The sequence below is a fragment of the Gekko japonicus genome, unplaced genomic scaffold (assembly GCF_001447785.1).
Source record: "Gekko japonicus isolate JY-2015 unplaced genomic scaffold, Gekko_japonicus_V1.1 scaffold40, whole genome shotgun sequence".
Lineage (NCBI taxonomy): Eukaryota > Metazoa > Chordata > Lepidosauria > Squamata > Gekkonidae > Gekko > Gekko japonicus.
In genome coordinates, this window is record NW_015172554.1 from 676814 (window position 1) to 698709 (window position 21896).

The window sequence follows — 21896 nt, forward strand, 5'->3', positions numbered from 1 at the left end:
GGGAGGTGGTGCATTTTTGTCTGCATGCACACATCGGCCTATTATGCATGGGTGCTTTCCCCTCATCTTCACTGTGCATGTCTGTCAGGTTTTCTTTGTCGCTCTGCATTGATTTTCCTCCCTTCAGCGCACAGTTTACTTTCTGGTCACTGTTTCTACGGGTTTGCTGAGAGTGCTTTTGTGCCAATTTCCCCCTTGTTTCACTTCCAAACTTGATAGGGTTGCCAGCCTCCAGGTGGGGCCTGGGGATCTCCCGCTTTTACCACTGATCCCCAGCCGACAGAGATCAGCTCCCCTGGAGAAAATGGCTGATTTGAAGGGTGGAGTCCATGATGTTGTACTATGCTGAGGCCCCTCCCCTCCCCAAACCACGCCCTCTCCTGGCTCCACCCCCAAAGTCTCCCGGTATTTTCCAACCCAGATTTGGCAACCCTAAAGCTTGAAGATAATTCAAAAGCATATAGATTCCCTCAGATTCCCCCCTGCCCTTTTGCCACCCCTCAAAGGTTACTCCCCACCCGCATAAAGGCCATTTTGCCCACTCTGCACCTTATGCCATCCTCCCCCCTTCATCGGTGTACAAGCTCCATTTCTCTCTTGTTTTTTTAATTTTTTAATTTTTTTTTGACAAGCAGCATGAATCTAGTGATATGACACTACCGTTGGTCTCGGATCACTGAATAAAAAATTTAAATGATGGGGAGATGTTTAAAAGGAGCTGTGTGAGTTTTAGTTCCCTGCCGGTATTGACTTGAAAAGGGGAATCAGAGATGAGGCAAATGGTAACATCCCCAGCACAAAAAGAAAAAAGGGGAAAAAAAAGATTTCAGTTCTGCATGCAAACAAAAAAAGGGGGATCATCAGCGCGGAATGAAATTGACATGAGATGTAAAGAGAGAGAGAGACAGTGGGATGGGAAGTCTGAGGCTTTGAAAACATTTCCCCCTTTAATGCTTTAGTGAACAAACTGGGGGGGGGGGCGTTTTGGCAGTCTCTGGAAGCCTAACATTAACATGGCAGCTGAGCCACATGGACCTTCTGTGAACCACCAAACTTAAGAATTGCTTGGGATCAATCCATTTGGAGGAAGAGAGCAATCTGCACAGGACAGGCTTTAAAAAAAAAAACAGCCAAGATCACAACAAGTGTGGAGGATAAATTAGAGGCGTTCACAAACCCCGCAGTAGTGACTTGGCCCTGCTAGATTTACCAAAACCTCTTCTTGTATGTAGCACTGCTGTCCGTCTGCTCAGCTGTTCATCTTCACATATTAGGCAGGCTAAAACAGATTGGTATTCCCCCTTAAAGTAAGATCTCCCCAAGGGAGAAGAGCTTTTTAAAATAACACTTTTATGTTGATCTGGTCACTGTACTGGGGGATTCAGAGTTTTGTTTTATTTTGTTTCTGGAAAGAAACAGGCAATGGTTTTGAAGGGAACTGGAAATGTTATGATAAAGAAAAACACAATTTCCCATAATGTATACCCATTTTTCTGTTCATCCCGTTGTTGTTGTTATTATTAATTAATTTCTTTATTAAATTTCTATACTGCCCATAGTCAAAGCTTTCTGGGCAGTTTACGACAATATGTTTATCTCAGCCAAACAGCTTTCCCAGGTTACTTAGTTCCCTTACAAGTTATACAAAAGCAAAAAAGTTCAGTAAATTAAACGATACATCAAGAAAGACCTAGCCATAAAGTAATCTAATTAATAACTGCAAATCTAAGATTAAATGCTGCAGGAGGGCCCACAGGCTGTTGTTCAGTGGTAGACTACATGCTTTGCATACAGAAAGTTCTGCATTTGGTCCCTGCTATAACTCCCCCCCCCCCCCCAAAAAAAAAAAAAGATCTCAGGTAGGACCTCTGTCCTCGGACTGCTGCTACCAGCCAGAGTACACAATGCTAAATTAAAGAAACCAATGGTCTGACTTGGGAGACAACTTGATACAGTGTTGGGGAGGCCAACAGCAGTGGTAGAACATATGCACTGCATGCAGAAGGTCCAGGGTTCAATTTCTGGTGTCACCAGTTAAAGAGATCTCAAGTAGCAAGTGCTGGAAAAGGCTCTGAAGAGCTGCTGCCATTCAATGCAGACAATGCTAAGCTAGATGCATCCATTAGCACCACCCAGCAAACTTCATAAATTTATACATAGGAACCAATCTGAGGCAATCTTTTTCTTTTTCTTTTCTCTAATCTGCACATATTCTATTATTTTGGACATTTCTGTAGTTACCTGAATCCATTCTGTTAGATGAGAACTCAGAAAAAGGCTTCTAGGATTTCCACAGCAGTTAAGAGATTTATGAAACCACCATAAATGGCAAACGTTCACGGATGCTATTGCCTACCGCCAACATTTACCTTCTCCATTTTAATGTATTCTACTCAGTCAGAGTGGTTTAAGATACCAACAGCTCAGCAGTTTATAATGCAGATATGCTGCAAACTCAGCTTTTGGGGCTTCTTGAGCTGCTTGGTAAATCTTAAAGAGCTGTTTGCTAGGGACAATAGCAGAATAAGTGCTTGCAATGGGAAACAATGCCTCAATAATACCACCTGCAATTCTCTGTGAAAAAGCTCTCTCTCTCTCCAACTTCTATCACCCTCCAGGCAAAGGGGCATTCTTCAAAATGTGGTAAACGAGTGTTTGTACTGTCCTGGAAATGGGAGCTCCCATGACTGAATGCTCCACCATACTAGAAATATTCTCTAAACATAGAAAACTAGCATGTCCCATGCTAGTTTTCTATGTTTAGAACTGGTTGACCGGGGGCGGATCCGGCTCCGCCCCCCTTGCAAGTCAGGTAACTGACTGGCTACGTGTCTCCTCTTCCTCCTTCAATGGAGACAAAGGCAGCCCCCAGCAGTAGGGCTGCGCCCCCTGCTGGTAGGGCCGGAAAATGTGGTAAACAAGTGTTTGTACTGTCCTGGAAATGGGAGCTCCCATGACTGAATGCTCCACTGTACTAGAAATATTATCTAAACATAGAAAACTAGCATGTTCCATGACAGGGTAGCTCTCTGCACACAAGAACACTGGTGGTGGTGAGGGAGTATGGAGGAGCCTCCAACTTGTAGTCTGAATCTGTGCAACCCAGATTCAAATTCACCACCTTGCTGAGAGGCAGATAAAAAGGGTTGATTAATGAAACACTCATATGGGAGTGGGAGAAACTTAACACTGTGCCCTGCAAGCAACTAGCTAACTAGACAAGGTGATGGAAAATTGGATCAGGGTTAAAGTGTAGGGGGAGAATGAATTTAACTCTCCTTTCCTGCTGCCAATTTGATTTCACTAATCGATTTCGCTGTTTTAGTCCTAAATGGGAAAAGGCAGTCTTTTCCCTTCTACTGATAAAAACGAGAGAGGGTGGTCAGTTTCCCACAGTGAAACCATGCAGGGGGGAGGATCAAACTTCCTCTCTTCTCCACACACAGCCCATCTGAATTACAGGGTTGCTACTTTCATTTAGGAAACCATGGGGAGACCTGCAATCCTAGCATTTTGTCTGGTTAGGCCTTATCGGAGGGGCGGGAGAGCTGGAATGCAGAGCCTATTTGAGCACAAGGGACATAGCCGAAAGACTGACTTACCAGAAAGGAACAGAGGAAGATGAAGGAAACGAAGTAGAAATAGGCAAAGTCGCTGCCACACTCATTTTTGCTGAGTTTGGAGAGCTTGTCACAGGCTTGATTGCTGAGGCATGACAGCATGATTTCATGCCATGCTTCCCCAGTGGCGCTCCTGTAAACAGAAAAGAGTATATCTCAGGCGGTATCTGGGACCAGAGAGGCTGAGTAATTCCCTTCATTTGAGTCTGTCAGCGGCCAAGGATCTGTCTGGGGTGCTTCTATTACAGAGAGTGCTAGGAACCTGTGATGGCTTTCAGAAGCTTTCTGGCAGTTCCACAGTGAAAAGATGAGTAATGGCAGAAGAGTTTCCCTGAAAGCTGCAATCCCATTGAAGAAAAAAGTTAGCAGGGCCAGTTGTCTTTCAAGGAAGTACATTCCCAAAATATGCAGAGTCCTTCAGCTTTACCACAATGTGGGGATTACAACTCTGAGGACCTATTTGGCGTTTACATAAAAATGTGTAAGGTGCCAGGTGTGCTGAATCAGGGCTCCCAGCAGCGATCACTCCATGGTCACTGTAAACCTGACATACCAAGCTCTAAGTTTCAAAGGTGCCACCAAGGTGACAGTACCACCTAAACACCCAGTTAGCTGCTCCTCAGGGCCAATTCCTAGTCAGACCCTATAAAGCTCTAGGCCAGGGGTGTCAAAGAGAGTCCTGTGTTTAGCCCCAAAGCGTCTTATTCCAGGTATGGGGGGGAAGAGTCCTGTGTTTAAGATCAAAAAACATTTTATTCCAGGTATGAGAGAGAGAGGGAGGAAGGAAGGGAGGTCATCCCATGACACTTAGAGAGATCCCCCTTTTCCATTTCTGGGGGGGGGGGGAGAAACCTAACAGAACAGCTTGCATTCCTTATTGGTGAAAGGAAGGAAGAGTACAGCAGCACCTTAATGACTAACAAAATTTGTGGCAGGGCATGAGCTTTTATGAATCTCTGCTCACTTCTTCAGATTCAGCTGGAATGTGAATCCATCTGTCCTTATACCCTAGACAGTGAAGTGACTTCAGATGCCAAAAGACAAGAGCAGGCATTGGTAATGAGAGAAGAAACCTAGGTCTCAATTCAGTCCAGGAATTTGCACTGTCTTGTGCTTCATGATCAGTTGCAATTCAGCATTCTCTCTTTCTAATCTTTGTTTGAAATTTCTTTGTCAGAGAACTGCTACTCTTAGATCAGCAAGTAAATGCCCTGGAAGGTTAGAATGTTCCCCCACTGGCTTTTGAATGTTGTGTTTTCTAATAGTGGTAAAAAGAGTAGGTTCAGGTTTCAGTTTAGTGCCTTTAGCCATAGGCCGTTACAATGACAGAACAATATAACAATAACATCTATATAAACTTCTAAAACCAGAAGAATTAAAAACTAAGGACACAATAAAACATTATAATAATTCTATCTCTCCTATCCAGACTTCCTTTAGTAATCAAACTATGGTACTTCTACTACTTTCTTCCAAATTTTCTCTGCAGCAAGGGCAAAGAGGGCCACCTTATATGAAATCTCAGCCTCTACATCTGCTAGTAGAACTAAAAAAATTTCAGTTTCTGTTCTAGTACCTAAGGAGGCCAAGATTGAGTCTAGAAATTTCTTCCTAGGGGATTGGTAGAGTGGACAGAATAACAGGTAATGGCACAGATCCTCTGGCACTGGATCTCTACACGGGCAGAGACGCTGGGCAACAGGCGTGTTGGTATAACGGCCTTCAAGCATTGCTGACTGCATTGATTGGAAGCGGATTGAAGTTAGTGCAGAACGTAGTTTGCTAAATGAGATATTTGTTAAGTATTGGGCCCTTTGATGATCTGATTTGATCAATTTGTACCAGTGTGAGTGGTAAAAAGAGTAAGAGTCCAGTAGCACCTTTAAAGATTAACAAAATTGTGGTAGGGTTTGTGATTTTGTGAGTCACTGCTCACTTCTTCAGACTTATTTCCATTTATTCTTTGCATCCTCCTGGACTGAATCCTCCTGTACCAAACTGAGACCTAGGTTTCCTGTCTCATTATCAATGCTGATATCTCCACGCCTCTGTATATCACACCAATGCTGATATCTCCGTCCCTCTGCATATCACACCTAATCCAATCATGCCTGCTATGGCCATTTGGCATCTGAAATCATCTTTATAAAGTTTATATCTCCGGTACCTTGTGTTACATTTCATGGCACAAATGGCCTGGCCTGACAAAGTGATATTTATGTGAAATCTGGCCCTTGTAACAAATGAGCTTGTGCCTCAATCCACTCTTTTGCCCATATCTGGATTCCACTTGCTTCCCTGGATTTGACCCCTGGCTGGTCTCACTTATGACTCCTCTTCCGCCCCCGAAGTTCTTGAGTGCTGATTTGGAGTCAACACTTACCTGATTTCATCAACAGCTCCAGGCCAGGGGACTGATAGCTCCTGGTCCCAGAATCTGGCCACCTGAAGCCTGACCCTTGTTGAGGCTTTGAGACATGGGAAATATGAATTGCTGCTGCTGACCTCTGTCTTTCTCGTAATGTCTAATTAAAACAATGCCTTATGTCCTTAGATTTCCCTTAGTAGATAGTACCAAGATGTGTGGAGATGAGATAGGCTGAGAATGTTGTGGTGAACACATTCACCAGGTGAACATACCTCATTTGATTTTCATCAATTATATTCAAGGCAAGCTCCTAAAAGGATTGCCTTGATGTCCCCTGGCAGAATTTGTCTCGAGCACAGCACCACACTGAACAGCTTTACACCTGCACAGCAGCCCCTTGTCTGTTGCAGCTTGAGGCTGCTTTCACCCAGTATAAGAACTAAATAATCTCATGGAGTGGAGAAGAGGCAGCATTTACTGGTGAGTGGTCAGTATAGCCCTGAGCAGAGTTATATCCTTCTAAGTCCATTGAAGTCAATAGGCTTCAAGGGTACACCTCTGCTGATGAGTGTCAATTAACCCCTTTCTGGACCCGTGTACTTTAAATGACTTACATTTGATAGGTTGCTCTGCCTGATTTTGCATTGGTGCAAACAGCAGCAGCAGAATGTATTCACAAAGTGATCACAAGAACTGATCACAAGGGTTCCTGGGCGGGCACTCTGGAGACACCTAATTAGTAAGCCTCAGGTGTAATGTTCATTCCCTTTTCCCAAGGAAACCTGGGAACTGCAGGCCTCGGAGGAAGAACCAGGGGAATAAGAGAGAATGATTAGCACCATCTATTCCCATGAGACGGCGTATTAAAAGTTCACCATATATTTATGTCCTAGCCTATGGCTTACCAGTCTTTTTAAAGTTCTTGAGCAGATAATAATGAGGACACAAGATACAAACAGCCTTCGCCACCATATGGTTTGTCTGATTTCTCACCAGCGTTGTGTCAAAGAGATCCAAGACTCATGTCGTATCAGGACCAAAAATACGCCACACAAATTAGCATAAGATTAACCTAATCTCTTTATGGAAAATAAAGGACCCAATTAAATTTAAGTTTTGTGCATATAAAATATTTATGTTAATCAACAGTAACTAGGGATTAATGGCTGTTAGTGTCAGAGTTAAGTCTTAATGGGCAAAAGCTGGCTGAACAGAGCCATGCAAACAATTACTCTGTATTCATTTATGCCTCGGAGGAGGGCAGGGGGCCACGGAGTCATGGCTGACCTTGGGGTTCGTTAACATAAATTAAGCATGAGAATAGATTATGGTAATAACACTTCCCTCCAGGTAGGTATGTAGACATTCTTATTCATCAGCATTTAAGGTTTGCTTAATTTCATCCATTGCTTTGATTGGCAATCAAAAGTTTCTTGACTCTTGAATTTGTTTATCCGGATTAGTTTCATTTATAACCTGCGGGCCAGTCATAAAAAAAACAGAGAGGCAAAGCTGTGCCTTGTCTGCAGGTTTCACAGCTGCTAGAACCCTTATTAGACCCAACGTGAGATGGATTGACTCCGTCAAGGAAGCCACAGCCCTCAGTTTGCAAGATAGGGTTGCCAAGTTGAAAAATCGCCGTGGCGGGGGGCCGTGGCAGTGGAAGTGACATTAGGACGTCGGGCACGCTGGAGTTTTCCCTCGGATGACCATGGCCCCGCCCCCAGCGTGCCCGCCGTGGTCGTGTCACTTCCAGGTGACGTGCACATCAGGGTGCAGTTCCCCCCCGGGGCCCGATCGGGCCTCTGTGGCGGGGTTCCCCCCCCCCGGGGGGACTTGGGAAGCCTATTGCAAGAACTGAGAATGGCTGTTAATGACAGGACATTGTGCAGGTCATTAACAGAGGAAGTGACTTGATGGCACTTAACACACACACACACACACACACACACAGAACCTTTTTTATGATCCTTTCCCTTACTGAAACGAAACCTAAATATATGTAATATATTCTTCCACCGTTTCATTTCCAGCTGCATCTCTCTTCCTTGCTATAAATTCCAGATTGTAAATTCCTCAGGGCAGAGACTTGTCTCTTTACATATTTTGTAAAGCATCACACACTGAGGGCACTATGTAAATAATAGTTATTAATCTGAATAGTATTTACAGAATGCATATTCTAAGAGCACTACACGTGATTAATTTCGGTACACCTTACAACAACCCTGTATGGTGGACCAGCTATCAGGGGAGTTACTGCTTCAGTGGCTGCCCCTCTCTCTGGCTGAGTTCAAGGCCCCCTGAGTGTGTCCTTGGCCTGCTCCATGGCCTCAGCTCAGAAGGGGAGAGGGGTTTATAGAACCCAATTCCTCCTCCTCCTCCTCCTCCTCCTCCTCCTGTTGGAACAGTTTAGAATGGACAATTGATCTTCTGCATAGACTGGACTCCCACTGCTTTTATACAGGGTATAACATGCTGTGCAGGCCCCATGGAGCCCCTTGAACTCTTTCAAAATTTCTGGCCCATGCAAGACTTTGGGCATTCCCCTTCCTAAAAGCCACAGGGCTGTCCAGCTCTCTTCTATGGCTGATGACCAGCTGGAGAGGCTTTTCTAAGTCACCCTCTTGGTAACCACCTCTATGGACTGTAGCAGCCACTTGTCAGGGGTTAGTAATTCCCCAATACAGACACCAATACTATTCTTCTCATCCTGTAGATGCAGGGGTTGAATGACTTGAGCAAACCTCTTAAATGAGTTTGTTGCTGTACCAGTTCATAGCCGAGGTATTCAACCACAACACCAACAATGCTGCACCTATGGGCAAAGGATGCTTGTGACACTGCCTTATCAAGAGGGGTTAAATTGCAGAAGGTGTTTTTAAAGCACAGAAAACTAAGGGCTACAGTGTAAATAGCAGCCACTGTGGGAATGTGCAAATTGGGGCTAAGATGCAGGGAGAGTGGGATTTGATCCATTTTCCCTATGACGTTTTCCTGACCAGTAACAGGTCCCTGGAGCTGCTGTTTGCCGTCCCACCCCTCCTGGAGGAAACATACAGGGACCATTCAGGTTTCACTTCAGACATGGTAGTAAAAATTGGGGGGGACCCCACTCTGAACATATTGCCTTGATGGAGGTTGAAATGCCAGCAGATAGAGAAAATAAGACACACCCACACTATTCTCTCAATATTACACTTAGCAGAGATGCAGAAGTGTCTCAAGTTTATAGTGAGTTGAAATGGCAGGAAAACATGTTTTAAGAGCCTCTTGGATTTCCCTTCAGTTTCCCCCTCTCTCTAGCTGAAGGATGTTCCATATTTGTTTACCTGTCCAATTCCTAGGGAGGGAGAAGTGAGACCAACCACACACAAACAGAAGACAAAAGACCGAGAGCGCAATTCATTGTTCTCCTGCACTCACTGAAGCCTCACTGAACTGGACAGATGCTGCCCCTTGTAAGCAATGTTCCCTCTAAGCTGCAGAGTCTTGTGAGCAGAAATTCTACTTTGTGAGCTACTGGCATTAAAGTTGTGAGCCAGCAATTTGGCTACTGCATAAAGTAGTTTGCTCTGGAGCCATCTTTCCTGAGCTAAGACAAAAATGTGTGAGCCAGAGGCTAAAAAACTGTGAGCTAGCTCACACTAACTCAGCTTAGAGGGAACACTGCTTGTAAACCGCCCTGAGCCCGCCGCTAGTGGGGAGGGCGGGGTAAAAAATGCCTAAATAAATAAAAATAAACTTGTGTATTAACATAGGAAGTGACTTAGCAAATCAAGCCACTGTTCCATCTAAGATTAGCATTGTATATCCTGACTGGCAGGAGCTCTCTAGAGTCTCAAGCAGATACAAGTCTATTGCTTAGCTACTGCCCCTCCATCTAGTGCTTCTTTCATTCTTTTTTGAGGGGGTGTGCAGGGAAATTTTTTGCTAGACTGTATCCCCAATTCCAAATAAACGTGTTCCATCCTGGTGTCACAAAAGTACGAACAACCAATTTACCAAGTGGGAAAAGGTGGAGGAAGTTTGGTTGCTTCCTAAATGTGTGCTAAAGTGCTGTGATATGGAAACCTTGGCTGGTTTTGTAGTACTCCTTATTTCTTGTTATGAGTCAGGGACTCATTTTGTTTTAGTCTTCATAGGGTGATATTTGAATGGGTTCTTAGCCATTTCTTGTTTGCTTGGGAGAAGGAGGGGGGTTTAAATTATTGGTTTTCTCTTTGATACCTAAACAATTGCTCATTAAATTTTTCCTTTAATTTGTCATGATTACAATTGCATCATTACAAAAATAAAAAGAGCAAAGAAAAATAATGAGCAACTGCTTTCGCTGCCAAGAGAAAACCCATAATTTATTCCTTTATTTTAAAGATGTATGCCCTTTTGATCAAATAATCTGAATAGTGACTTAACAGATTCAATATGGCAACCCAAGGAAGGGCCTCCTTAGTTGTGGCTCAAAAAACTTTGGGACCCTCCTGAGAGAATCATCTGTTTCCCTCTATTGTTGCTTTCCACCAGCAGACCACGACTTTTTCTTTTGTACAGCGTTCCCTCACTAGCTCTTAATAGCCCTCCTCCCAGGTTGTGTCTCTTTATATTTTTTATATTTTAATATATTTATGTATTTATATTATGCTTTATTTGTTTTACATTATATATATATATATGCATTTTAAATGGTTTTTAATGTCTGAAATGTTTTAACATTTTAATATTCACCACCTTGGGTGGAAAGGTGGCACAGGAATCTTTTAAATAAATAAATAAGAAAGCAAGCAACTACTGTGGAAGCAACCATAAATACACATCCATATTCACACTATCCTGTACATCATCAATATGAACATTCTGCAAATTGTTTTCTATACAATAGTTGACCAACCACAGAAGCAGCTGGGTGGTGGTGGTGGTTATACTTTTTTAAAAATATTGATTATGCATATTTGCACTTTTAACATGCACAGTTTAAAAAAAATCTTCCATCAAATGTTAACTAAACATTCACAAGGTTATTAGCACATACACTACTCCCCCAAAAATCCTCAGCACACAATATAATTTCAGACATTAGGATTTATCATTTTTCTTTACATACACACACACCAAAAATGAAGGAAAGGTACAAGAATTTACATTTATATAGGTATGTAAAGAAAACCTGGCACTGAGAAATCTGAAAACTATACAGAAAAATCGGGGGAAATGCACATGAACACAGATGAAATTGACCTATACTGAAACAGACTATCGGCCATCAAGGTCAGTACTGTCTACTCAGACTGGCAGTGGCTCTCCAGGGCACCTGGCAGAGGTCTTTCACATCACCTCCTCCCATGGCCCTTTTAACTGGAGATGCCAGGGATTGAACCTGGAACCTCCTGCATGCCAAGCAGATGCTCTGTCACTGAGTCATAGCCTCTCCCTAACTGTAACTAAAAAAGAAATCTCTAGTTTATGTGTTAGTTGTAAGAGGTACTGTTGAAAACCATACAATAGTACCTCTTACAAGTAACAGATTTGCTAGAGATGTCTTTTTAGGAATAGCTTGTCTTCCCTGATCAACACTAAGGTCACCATGGAGAAAGGTGGATTGGTATAAATAAATAAATAGCTACAAAACTCTATAGCTTGAAATGTTTACCCTGCTTAACGTCACCAAGCACAGATTAATAAACACATAACCATCCCACCACCTGGAAAATATGAGAAAGCCTTACCACTTGGTAATCCATGATATTGCTTGGTAGAAAGAAAACCATAGACTATGTGCATAGTTATACAGATGACCAATCAACGATGCACCAGAACACCTTAATATAGGTTAAACTGGTTGCTTTGGTCACTGGTGATGAGCAGGGAAATCTTCTCATGATCATTTCCACAACCATTGATGCCACATTTACCGATCCACCTACTACAGCCATAGATTACCTAAAATGCTTTGTTGATGGACTCTAAAATTTCACCTGGTACTGCTTGCACTTTCAAGCCTATTATCAAAAGTGTGAGGCCGTCATATATGCATTTGGTACCGGAAGGACCTAATCCTTCCACTTAATGCTCTGTAGATGGAAAGGATAATGAACATATTTACCGAAAAAGTAGCATCAGGGCTTGCAAGAATGTTTGGAAGTTGTTGTGGCGATTAATGGATGTCTCATCATTCAGTGCAATGTTTCCAAAGACCTGAAGGGCAAAAAAAAAGGGGGGGGGGAGACCAAAAGAACATTCAGGAAAATTCACTGAAAGTGCTAGGAGTCAAAGTTATCTGGGAACCAAGAGACACTGACAGTGGCCAGAAGGATGTAAATTATAGCACAGGAACTACATTTATATCACTAACACTAATCTGACACTCAGAAGAAGTGTAAATCAAAGTTATGCCTATATTACAAACTTTGCTTGGTTTTATAGTTCATCTTCATGACTTCTCCCAAAGAAACCTAGGGATTGTAGACTGGTGATGGTGCTAGGAATTCCATTAGTGATCCTTACATCCCAGCACAATACCCATGGTTCCCTGGGAAGTGGGAATGACTGAAAAAAAGAGGTCAAGTTTGTAGTGTAGATATGGCTTAGGACAGAACTATGCCTACACCCATTGATTTTGGTGCTAATAACACATGAAAATACTAAACTGTCATGAAATCTGTTGCCACAAACATCCTAAGGGAAAGGGCTAGGCAACAGAAGAGTATGCAACTAGGAAAAAAGCAGTTATTGGGGATGGGAGGATTTTCTTCTGCATTATATTCTACTTTTCCATTGATTTATCTTGAATCTTGCTCCACTCCTTCCAAATTCCATGTTATCTCTCCTTTGCATTGATAAACTACCACAGAAAGAGTCTTCATACCATTTTATGTCTTATCACATCTAGAATGCTATTCTAGAGTATTCTATCAATGTGGATGTGCACGTAAGTGACAGAGCACAGTGATGCATACAGAATGAAGGCATTCAAAGCTGTGGCAGATTGCACATGCATATGCTGTGCATAAAAACTGGGAATCAAAATGGGAGGATTCTTTATGTATCAGTTCTGCATCAAAACAAGACCAGATAAGTCAGAATGCCAAAAACCAGGGGGGGGAATGGATGAGAATTTTGAAAGAATGCCTAACAAAAGGTAGGAGGAGGATATAGAATAAACCCCTTCCCAGAAGCCCTCAGTCCTTTTTGATTCAAACAAATTCTGCTTCCAGTAACTAGGTGTAAAGAATCAGTTGGATTCCTCTTCCAAAACCTTTTTGCAATCAGCAAGATTCATTTACCATTTGACATCTTCTACATCCTTCCCAAGACCAGGTGTTTTGTACTGAATTCTGGAGATCAGAGTTGAATTAACTATTGGATTTGGGTATCTACATGCTCAGTGTGTGTGTCCATGTGTGTCCATGTGGCCCTGAAGCTATATGAACTCAGGGAAGAAGGGAAGGGTTTCAACTCTTCATATTACCATACTTCTAAAGAGATCTGAAGGCAAATCTTCCTCAGTCCTTTGTAGCCAACCTTTAAACTCTGGGCTGCATGCATAACTTTCACCCTGACCATTGTCCAATCACCACCTACATCTTAGCTGCCAGGGCACCAGACACAAACTTTTCTTTCACTGTTGGGGATGACCAGATGATGGCACTAGGGTACAGGGACACATCACGGTTGCGATGGCTCCCTTACAATGTCATCCTAAACAGTTACATTCTTCTCAGCGCACTGACTTCAACACACTTAGCAGGGTGTCCATCTGCTCAGGATGGCACTGCTAGTGGTGTGGCTCTGCTGCCAGTGGAGCTTCTATGCCTACCAACACAAATTGGCACCGTGCAGCCTCCTTCTGCCAGCTGTCTGCCTGCTCTTGTCATGATGAATCATCAGGCTTGGGAACTCCATGTGTATCCCAGACAAAGCAAGGCTGCACTTACCTGCAACTGCTGTTTATCAAGTAGTCTTCTGTGCAGGCACACATGGGACTGCGCAACTCCAGGTCACGGAGGAACGACCTCCCAAAGGATTTAGAATTTTCCAGAGCCTAGCACTCCCCTGCCCCACAGTCTCAAGCCCTGCTTTTCCTGCCCAAATGGTCATGTGACAGACAAATCTTCCCTCCATTCTCCCTTCGCTGCCGTGAGGCGCCAAGGACCACCGCGGAGCAGCCCGCAGCGGGGAAAGGAAGGAGGGATGTGTGCCTGCACAGGAGACCACTGGATGAACAAAGGTTGCAGGTGAATGCAGCCTTGTTTTCATCATCATGACTTCTGTGCAGTCCCACATGGGCAAATGGCAAGCTCATCTGGTGAAGGAAGTGGGTGTGGGCTGGTCAGCAAAAACTGATTGAAGCACTGGCTTTCTCACAGCAGCCTCACTCCTGGAATCTATGTCCGTGGAATAGCGTTTAATGAATGTTGAAGGTGTAGACCAGGTCACCGCTTTGCAGATGTCTTCCAGTGCCAGGGTGGAATGAGCCCTCAATGCAATGGAACATTTAGTTCTGCGTAGGCCAACCTTATGGCTGAGACCACCTACCTAGAAAGTGTTTGGACCAAAGCAGCTTTGCCTTTATTATGGCCCTTAAAGCATATGAACAGATTCCTGTCATTTCTGAATTATTTTGTACAGTTTAAATAAAAACAGCAATGCCCTCCTAACATCAAGCTATTTATTTATATATTTCTTCTATTTATATCCCACTCTTCCCCACTATCATGGGGATCATAGCAGGTCACAACCAGTGTTCCTCTAAACTGAGTTAGTGTGAGCTAGCTCACAGTTTGTTAGCCTCTGGCTCACACATTTTTTGTCTTCGCTCAGGAAGGATGGCTCCAGAGCAAACTAATTTATGCAGCAGCCAAATTGTTCACTCACAACCGATGTTCCCTCTAAGCTGTGGAGTCATGTGAGCAAAAATTCTACTTGGTAAGCTACTGGCATTAAGCGAGCGAGCCATTTGGCTACTGCATTAAATTGGTTTGCTCTGTAGTCCTCCTTCCTGAGCTAAAACAAAAATTTGTAAGCTGAAGGCTAAAAAAACTGAGCTGGCTCACACTAACTCAGCTTAGAGGGAACAGTGCTCACAACTTCAATGTCAGTAGCTCACAAAGTAGATTTTTTGCTCACAAGACTCCACAGCTTAGAGGGAACATTGGTCACATGTGATAAACTAATCATAACATAGTTAAAAACATATCAAATTAAAAATTCCAGACATTTACAATATCAGATGGCACATAATAATGCTATGGCACTGCCCCAGGGGAAGGAAAGGGGGAAGAAAAGGCAGGAAAATCTGTATAGGTGGGAATTCTCCTAACCTCACCCATATGCTTGGTGGTGCATTGCTGTTTTACAGGCCCTGTGGAACTGTATCAAGTCCCAAAGGGCCCGGATCTCACTTGAAAGTGCATTCCACCAAGCTGAAGCCATAGCTGAGAAGGCTTTGGCTCTAGTTGAAGCCAGGCAAATACTCCTTGGTCACAGGATTACCAGGGTGTTATTCAGAGAGCTTTGGAGGATATGCCAAGAGAGACAGTCCTGAAGATATGTTGGTCCAAGACCGTGAAGAGCTTTAAAGGTCAAAACGAAACACCTTGAACCTGATCCGGTATTCAATCTGGAGCCAGTGCAGCTGGCAGACCACCAGTTGGAATATGGGCTCTAATAGGAGTTCCTGTAAGGACTCACGCTACCACATTCTGGACCAGATGAAGTTTCTGGGTCAGCCTCAAGGGTAGCCCTAGGTTGAACAAGCTACAGTAATCCAGTCTGGAGGTGACCATTGCATGGATCACTGGGCTAGGTCAGGGTGAGATAGGAAGGGTGCCAATTGCTAGACTTGGCATAGGTGGGAAAATGGCAGCCTGGCCACATTTGTGATCTAGGCCTCCACCAAATCACACCTAGATGCTTCACCATTGGTACCAGTGTTAAAGGAGCATTGTCCAGAGTCAGGAGTCAGAATCAGAATAAAGTTTATTGTATGTGGCCATTGGCCATCACAATTCCATATAAAACTGGATCGAGTCAGGAGTTGGATACCCAATCCCAAGACTCCCCTCTTCAGCCACAGAACCTCTGTCTTTGATGGATTTAATTTCAGCCAGCTCTGCTTCAACCATCCAGCCACTGCTTCCAATTCCCTTCCCAGATTTTTGGGGGCATTGTCCATCTGCCCATCAACAGATATAGCTGAGTGTCATCACCTACTGGTGACAACCCAGCCCGAAACTATGTACCAGCTGGGTGAGGGGACGCATAGAGATGTTAAACAACATTGGGGAGAGAATAGCCCCTTGGGGAACACCACACACCAATGGGTGTCATGGTGAAACTCTCCCCTAGCACCACCCTCTTTCCCCAACCTTGGAAAAAGGAGACAAACCACTTAAAGGCTGTCCCCTGAATTCCCATGTCAGCAGGGCACTGGATCAACAAATCATAGTCAACTGTGTCAAATGCTGCTGACAGATCGAGTAACAACAGCAGCACTGACCCACCTCAATCCAGATGTCTGCGGAGACTGTCTATGAGAGCGACCAATGCTATTTCTGTCCTATGACCAGGACAGAAACTGGACTGGAATGGGTCCAGTATCGATGCGTCCTCTTGGAAACCCTGGAGCTGTTCTGCCACTGCTTTCTTAACTACCTTGCCCAGGAATGAAAGATGTGATACTGGGCAGTAGCTGGCTGGATCCATAGGATCCAGTGATGGTTTCTTTAAGAGTGGTCATGCCATTGCCTCCTTTAAACTCCACGGAAACTCAGGGACAGATTTATTGTGTCTGCCGGGGGGCCCATATTCCATCTCTGCTGGCTTTAACCAACCATGATGGAGGCAAGTGGTCAGCTTCAGAGCACCCAGGATTCTATCAACATTGTCCCCGGAGAGCAGGCTGAATTGATCCAATATTGGACCTGAAGACGGCCAAGGGGCCTCCAGTTCTCTTACTGCATCAATATTGGTCAGCAGTTCCTGGCAGAGTGACAAGATTTTATCCACAAAAAACTTGCAAAAGCCTCACAGCTAATTTCCAAATTACTAACCTTTTGAGATCCCTCAGAAAGGGATGTTAGAGATCTAATTACCCTAAATAATTGTGCTGGGCAAGAGCTACTGGATGTGATAGAGGCAGCATAAAATTCTTTCTTTGCTTCCTTCATTGCCACCTCATAGGATCTCATAAATGTCCTATAGGATGTTCTTGTAGCTTTGTAACAAGTCTGTCACCAAACTCGTTCTAGCCATCTAAGCACACACTTCATCCTTCGAAGCTTTGAGGTACACCAAGGAGTTAGTTTGGTACAGGGGTGAAAAGGGTGTAAGGAAGCGATCTTGCCAATGGCTTCAGAAAGATGGCTATGCCAGTCTTCTACCAGTGCATCCAATGTGTTGCTGGAGGCATCAGCTCCTGCAGAGCATTCTGGAATCTATTGGATCCATCAGTCCCCATGGTTGAGCATAAATTTGCTCGCCACTTAAGCAAGGAGAGGTTGGGGTACTCAGACATGCCTTTAGAAAAAAGTGGTCTGACCATGGCACTGCATCAATTGCAATCAGATCCACATCTACCCCCATGCCAAAGATCAAATCCAGCATGTGGCTGATAGACTAATTGTAGTCCACTAAAGTGCCCCTGCTGAGGGAGTCTGCTACCTCATTGTTTAAATCTGCTATGTGTATGGCTGACAGAGAAACGTTGTGTCTTATGGCCCATTCCCAGATGTGCAATGCTTTTTTGCCCCAGATGTGCCCCCGTTTCTTCAGGAGAAATTTTGCTATGGTATTGTCTGTTGCTAGAAGTTCTGCTTGCAAGGAGAGCTGAAAAAGAAGTGAGCAGATACTTAATAGCTCTTAACTCCAATAAGTTAATATGCAGAGTAGATTCCCTCTGAGACCATTTGCCTTTAGTCTTATAAAGACCATACTGTGCCCCCCAACCAGTCAAGGAGGCATTGGTGTAAATGTACATATCATGATTCTGTATACGCAATGGGAAACCTCTCAGCAGGTTCTCCATGTCAGTCAACCACTCTAAGGACTTAATGACACTCCAGGGTATTGACAGTTTTTTTCCATTGTTGGTCTGTAGAAGTGTTGAACACCTGTAGAAACCAATTCTGGAACAGTCCCATGTAAAGTCTGGCCTAAGGCACTATAGCTGTCATGGCTGCCATGAGACCTAAAAGCTTTTGGATCCTTCTCGCAGACTGAAATATATTTTCTACCATAGACTTAATGGCAGATTTAATAGTCAAAGCTCTCTGTATTGTTAAGTATGCTGTATTTGAAGAAGAGTCTATGTGCGCTCCTATAAAATCAATGGTTCTCAAGGGGAGAAGGTGGGATTTCTCCCAATTAACTATAAACCCCACGTCCTTTAAAGTTGAAATCACAAGGTGTAGATGATCCTGAAGGAGCTCTGAGGATAAGGCAGCAAACAATCAACCATCAAGGTAAGGGTAGATTGTGCAGCCCTGCAACCTCAAGTGTGCTATCACCATAGAGACACACTTAGTGAAAACCTTTGGTGTGGTTGCCAAACCAAAAAGCAAAACAGTATGCTCATAGATAGCTCCATCAAACAGAAACCATAAGAACTTTCTACATGAATCATGTATAGAAATATGAAAGTACGCATCTTTGAGGTCTAAGACCACAAACCAAAACTCCCCAGATAGAAGCAGTAAGACATCATGAAGAGAAATCATTATAAACTTCAATACCTGCAGATGCTTGTTGAGACCTCTGAGATCTAGGATGCGGCATGTCCCCCCACCTTTCTTTTCTATTGCAAAATACCTGGGGGGAAAGCCTTGATCCAACTTTGTCATGGGTGTGACTCTAATTGCAGCTTTTTCGATTAAGTGCAGAGACTTCTTATGCCAAAATAGAATAATTTGAATCAGAATGGTCAGGGGGAGAAAAGGAGGCACAGAAATGAATTCCAGAAAGCAGCCCTTTTTTATTATTGAGGGATCGTAGGAATTCTGGGTGATCTGATACCACGCAACTGAAAATTTGGATAACCTATCCAAAAATAACTTGTCCTGTGCTAATCGAGCAGAGGAAATGCCTAGGAGACTGTGAGGACTGCTTTCCCCTCTGCTTATTTTGCCTCCTGGCTTGGGAGTGCTGGGCTGGTCAATATTGCTGCTGCTGAGATTGGGGGTTCTAATACCTACAGTCATGGTACTTATAGAACCTAGACTGTTATCTAAAGCTATGCCTAGGAAAATACCTTGGCATTTACGTGGGAGCTAAAGCAAAGGTAATCCTGAGGGATTTCACTGTAAATTTGTTCTTCCAGAGATGGCCCAATACCGAGTCCATTTGCTCACTACATAATTCTTTGCCTTCGGAAAGAAGGTCTTCAATCTTGGCACGGATGTTGGGGGGTAAAGCCGAGAATCTCAGCCAAGAATGATGTGTCAAAACAACTCCAGATGCCATAATGCTACTGCTAAAGTTGGCTACGTGCCTAGCAGGATTAAGCTGCTGTTTACTGACTCTTTGCCCTGTCAAAAGTAACACTCTAGCTAGAGGTTTCTTCTCCTCTAGCAGGACATCAGAAAATTATTGCATACAGTCTCACAGTAACATCTGATAACAACCCATTATAGCCAGAAAATTAGACACTTTAAGTCCCGCCATTCTCAATGAGTAAATTTGCAGCCCAGGGAGTCGAGTTTTTGGTCCTCTTTGTCCATTGAAGAGGACTGAGAGCTGGATCTCTGTCTGGCAGGAAGGGTTTCAGAGACCAATGAGTCCACCAGGGGATGGAAAAAATACAGACATCCCTCTTCCTTGATCTTGTATCTCCTGGGTGTTTTGTAACAAAGGAAGGGATATGGGCCCTGAATCCAGAGTATAGAGTACCTTCATGATAGTAGTAGTAGAAGAAGAAGAGGAGGAGGAGGAGGAGGAGGAGGAGGAGATTAGATTTATACCCCACCCTTCACTACCTGGAGGAGTCTCAGAGTGGCTTACAATCCCTTCCCTTTTCCCTCCCCACAACAGACACCCTGTGAGGTAGGTGGGGCTGAGAGAGCTCTCCTGAGAACTGCCCTTGAGAGAACAGCTCTGAAAGAACTTATGACTGACCCAAGGTCACACCAGCAGCTGCATGTGGAGGAGTGAGGAATCAAACCTGGTTTTCCCACACTCTTAACCATTACACCAAACTGGCTCTCACTACACTAAACTGACTCTCTGCAGGTTGATATTTGCAAGAAAGGTACTCTAAATCTAATATCTTTGTCATGCATGTAAGCTCCTCTGCATACAGCTTTAAATCCTTGGTTGGTGAAGGTACTGACGGTTCTCCCATTACTTCATATAGGGATGACAATGAAGTGGCTTCCGAATCTTTTTCAGACCCTTGATCGTAAGCCTCTTCAGACTCTGAAGGATGGTGCACTCTCGCTTTTTGGTATAGTGTCTAGAACTCTTGGAGCTGCTTTAACCTTTTTCATGAGAGGTTTGTGGTGGCACCCCATTTAGGAAAGGGCAAACCTGGGTCCCATACGCCCCACTGTGGAGGGCACATGTAGGGGTAAGGAAACCATAGGCCCTGGAGAGGACATCAAGGGCCTGCAGCAAGCAGATTTGCTTTGTGCTACTGATCAGCTTGAATGGCCATATGATGATGAGATACAGGCACCTCATCCTCAGATGACCTAGGTGATGTTGCACCATGTGATGGAGATGGAGTTTTCAGACTGGGAAGATTCTTGACTCTGATCACTGTAGGAGTTGAATGACATCAAGCTGGTGACATTGATAAGCATTGCATGGAGGTTCTAGGTGAATCTAGTAATCAATGTTGAATGGGTGAGCTTCATTGATACTGAGGGGAGTGTCAATGCCAAGGCGAAAGCTACTGTAGACTCCAAGGGGATGTTGATATTCAGTGGCTAGGTGACAAGGTGTGTCGATGTCAAGGAGATTCAGAATGTTGACATCCAGGTGACCAGGAATGTTGACATCCAGGTGAAGCTCAACCACAAGGAGATTCTGGAGGTGCCCGTTTGTATTTCTTTTTTGCTTTTTAAGGCCATGGTGGCTCCGATGTCACATACTGTGTCATGGGCAATTTCTCCAGATTCCACAACTGATGGTATCAGAGCTGAGGCTACCAACGGTGCTCTGGGTCTCTTATTGGGCTGAGCCTGCTTTTCCCCTCATATAACTGGGTGTCAAGGGCTTTCTCCCACAAAGCTATCATAAACCTTTGTGCTCTGTCATTGCGAGCTTCAGGTGTTAGGAGGTAGCACGCTGGGCATTTGGCCACATTATAGCCTTCCCCAAGGCATATCAAACAAAGACTATATTCATCATTCTGAGCTATTTTGGCTCCACACTGACTGAACTTCTTGAAAAGTGCCATTTCCTTCGCTAGGTCGATAAGAACAACACGCTGACAAGGGCGTAGACTTTCCAATTTCCTGGGGGGGGCTGGGGCTGGGCCAGAGGCAATGCATAACTCATTAGCATATGCCACACCCCTGACAGAAGGCCACACCCCCTGACATCACGGGACATGTGTCAGAAGACAGCAGGGCTCCACTGGACTGTTTTGGATTAATAGCTGGGGGTGAGGAGAGAAATCTGCCCTCACAGAGGAGGGAGAGCCTGTACCTGAATAAAACTCGGTTTTAAAGGTGCCACTGGAGTGTTTTGGTTTACTGGCTATGGGGGGGGGGTGAGCAGATCTGCCCTGACAGAGAAGCCAGAGCTGGTTCCTTTATAGAACTCCGTCTTAAAGGTGCCACTGGAGTGTTTTGGTTTACTGGCTATGGGGGGGGGATGAGCAGATCTGCCCTCAGTATCTCTCTTCCGCAGTAACCTCCTCCCCTCCCCGCTCGTTTACTCACCGGCAGCTAGCAGAAGGGGGGAGGGGGAAG

At 44.2% G+C, this 21896-nt stretch overlaps 1 protein-coding gene across 1 annotated transcript in view; it reads right to left on the bottom strand.

Moving 5' to 3' along the window:
- CACNA1B (calcium channel, voltage-dependent, N type, alpha 1B subunit) overlaps nt 1–21896 on the bottom strand; it is a 562801-nt gene that overhangs the window by 38266 nt on the left and 502639 nt on the right. The window contains exons 36-37 of the mRNA XM_015421148.1: nt 12089–12180; nt 3603–3753 (exon numbers count right to left, since the gene is read on the bottom strand). Coding sequence (XP_015276634.1) covers nt 3603–3753; nt 12089–12180 — 243 coding nt within the window. The remainder of the gene's footprint in view (nt 1–3602; nt 3754–12088; nt 12181–21896) is intronic.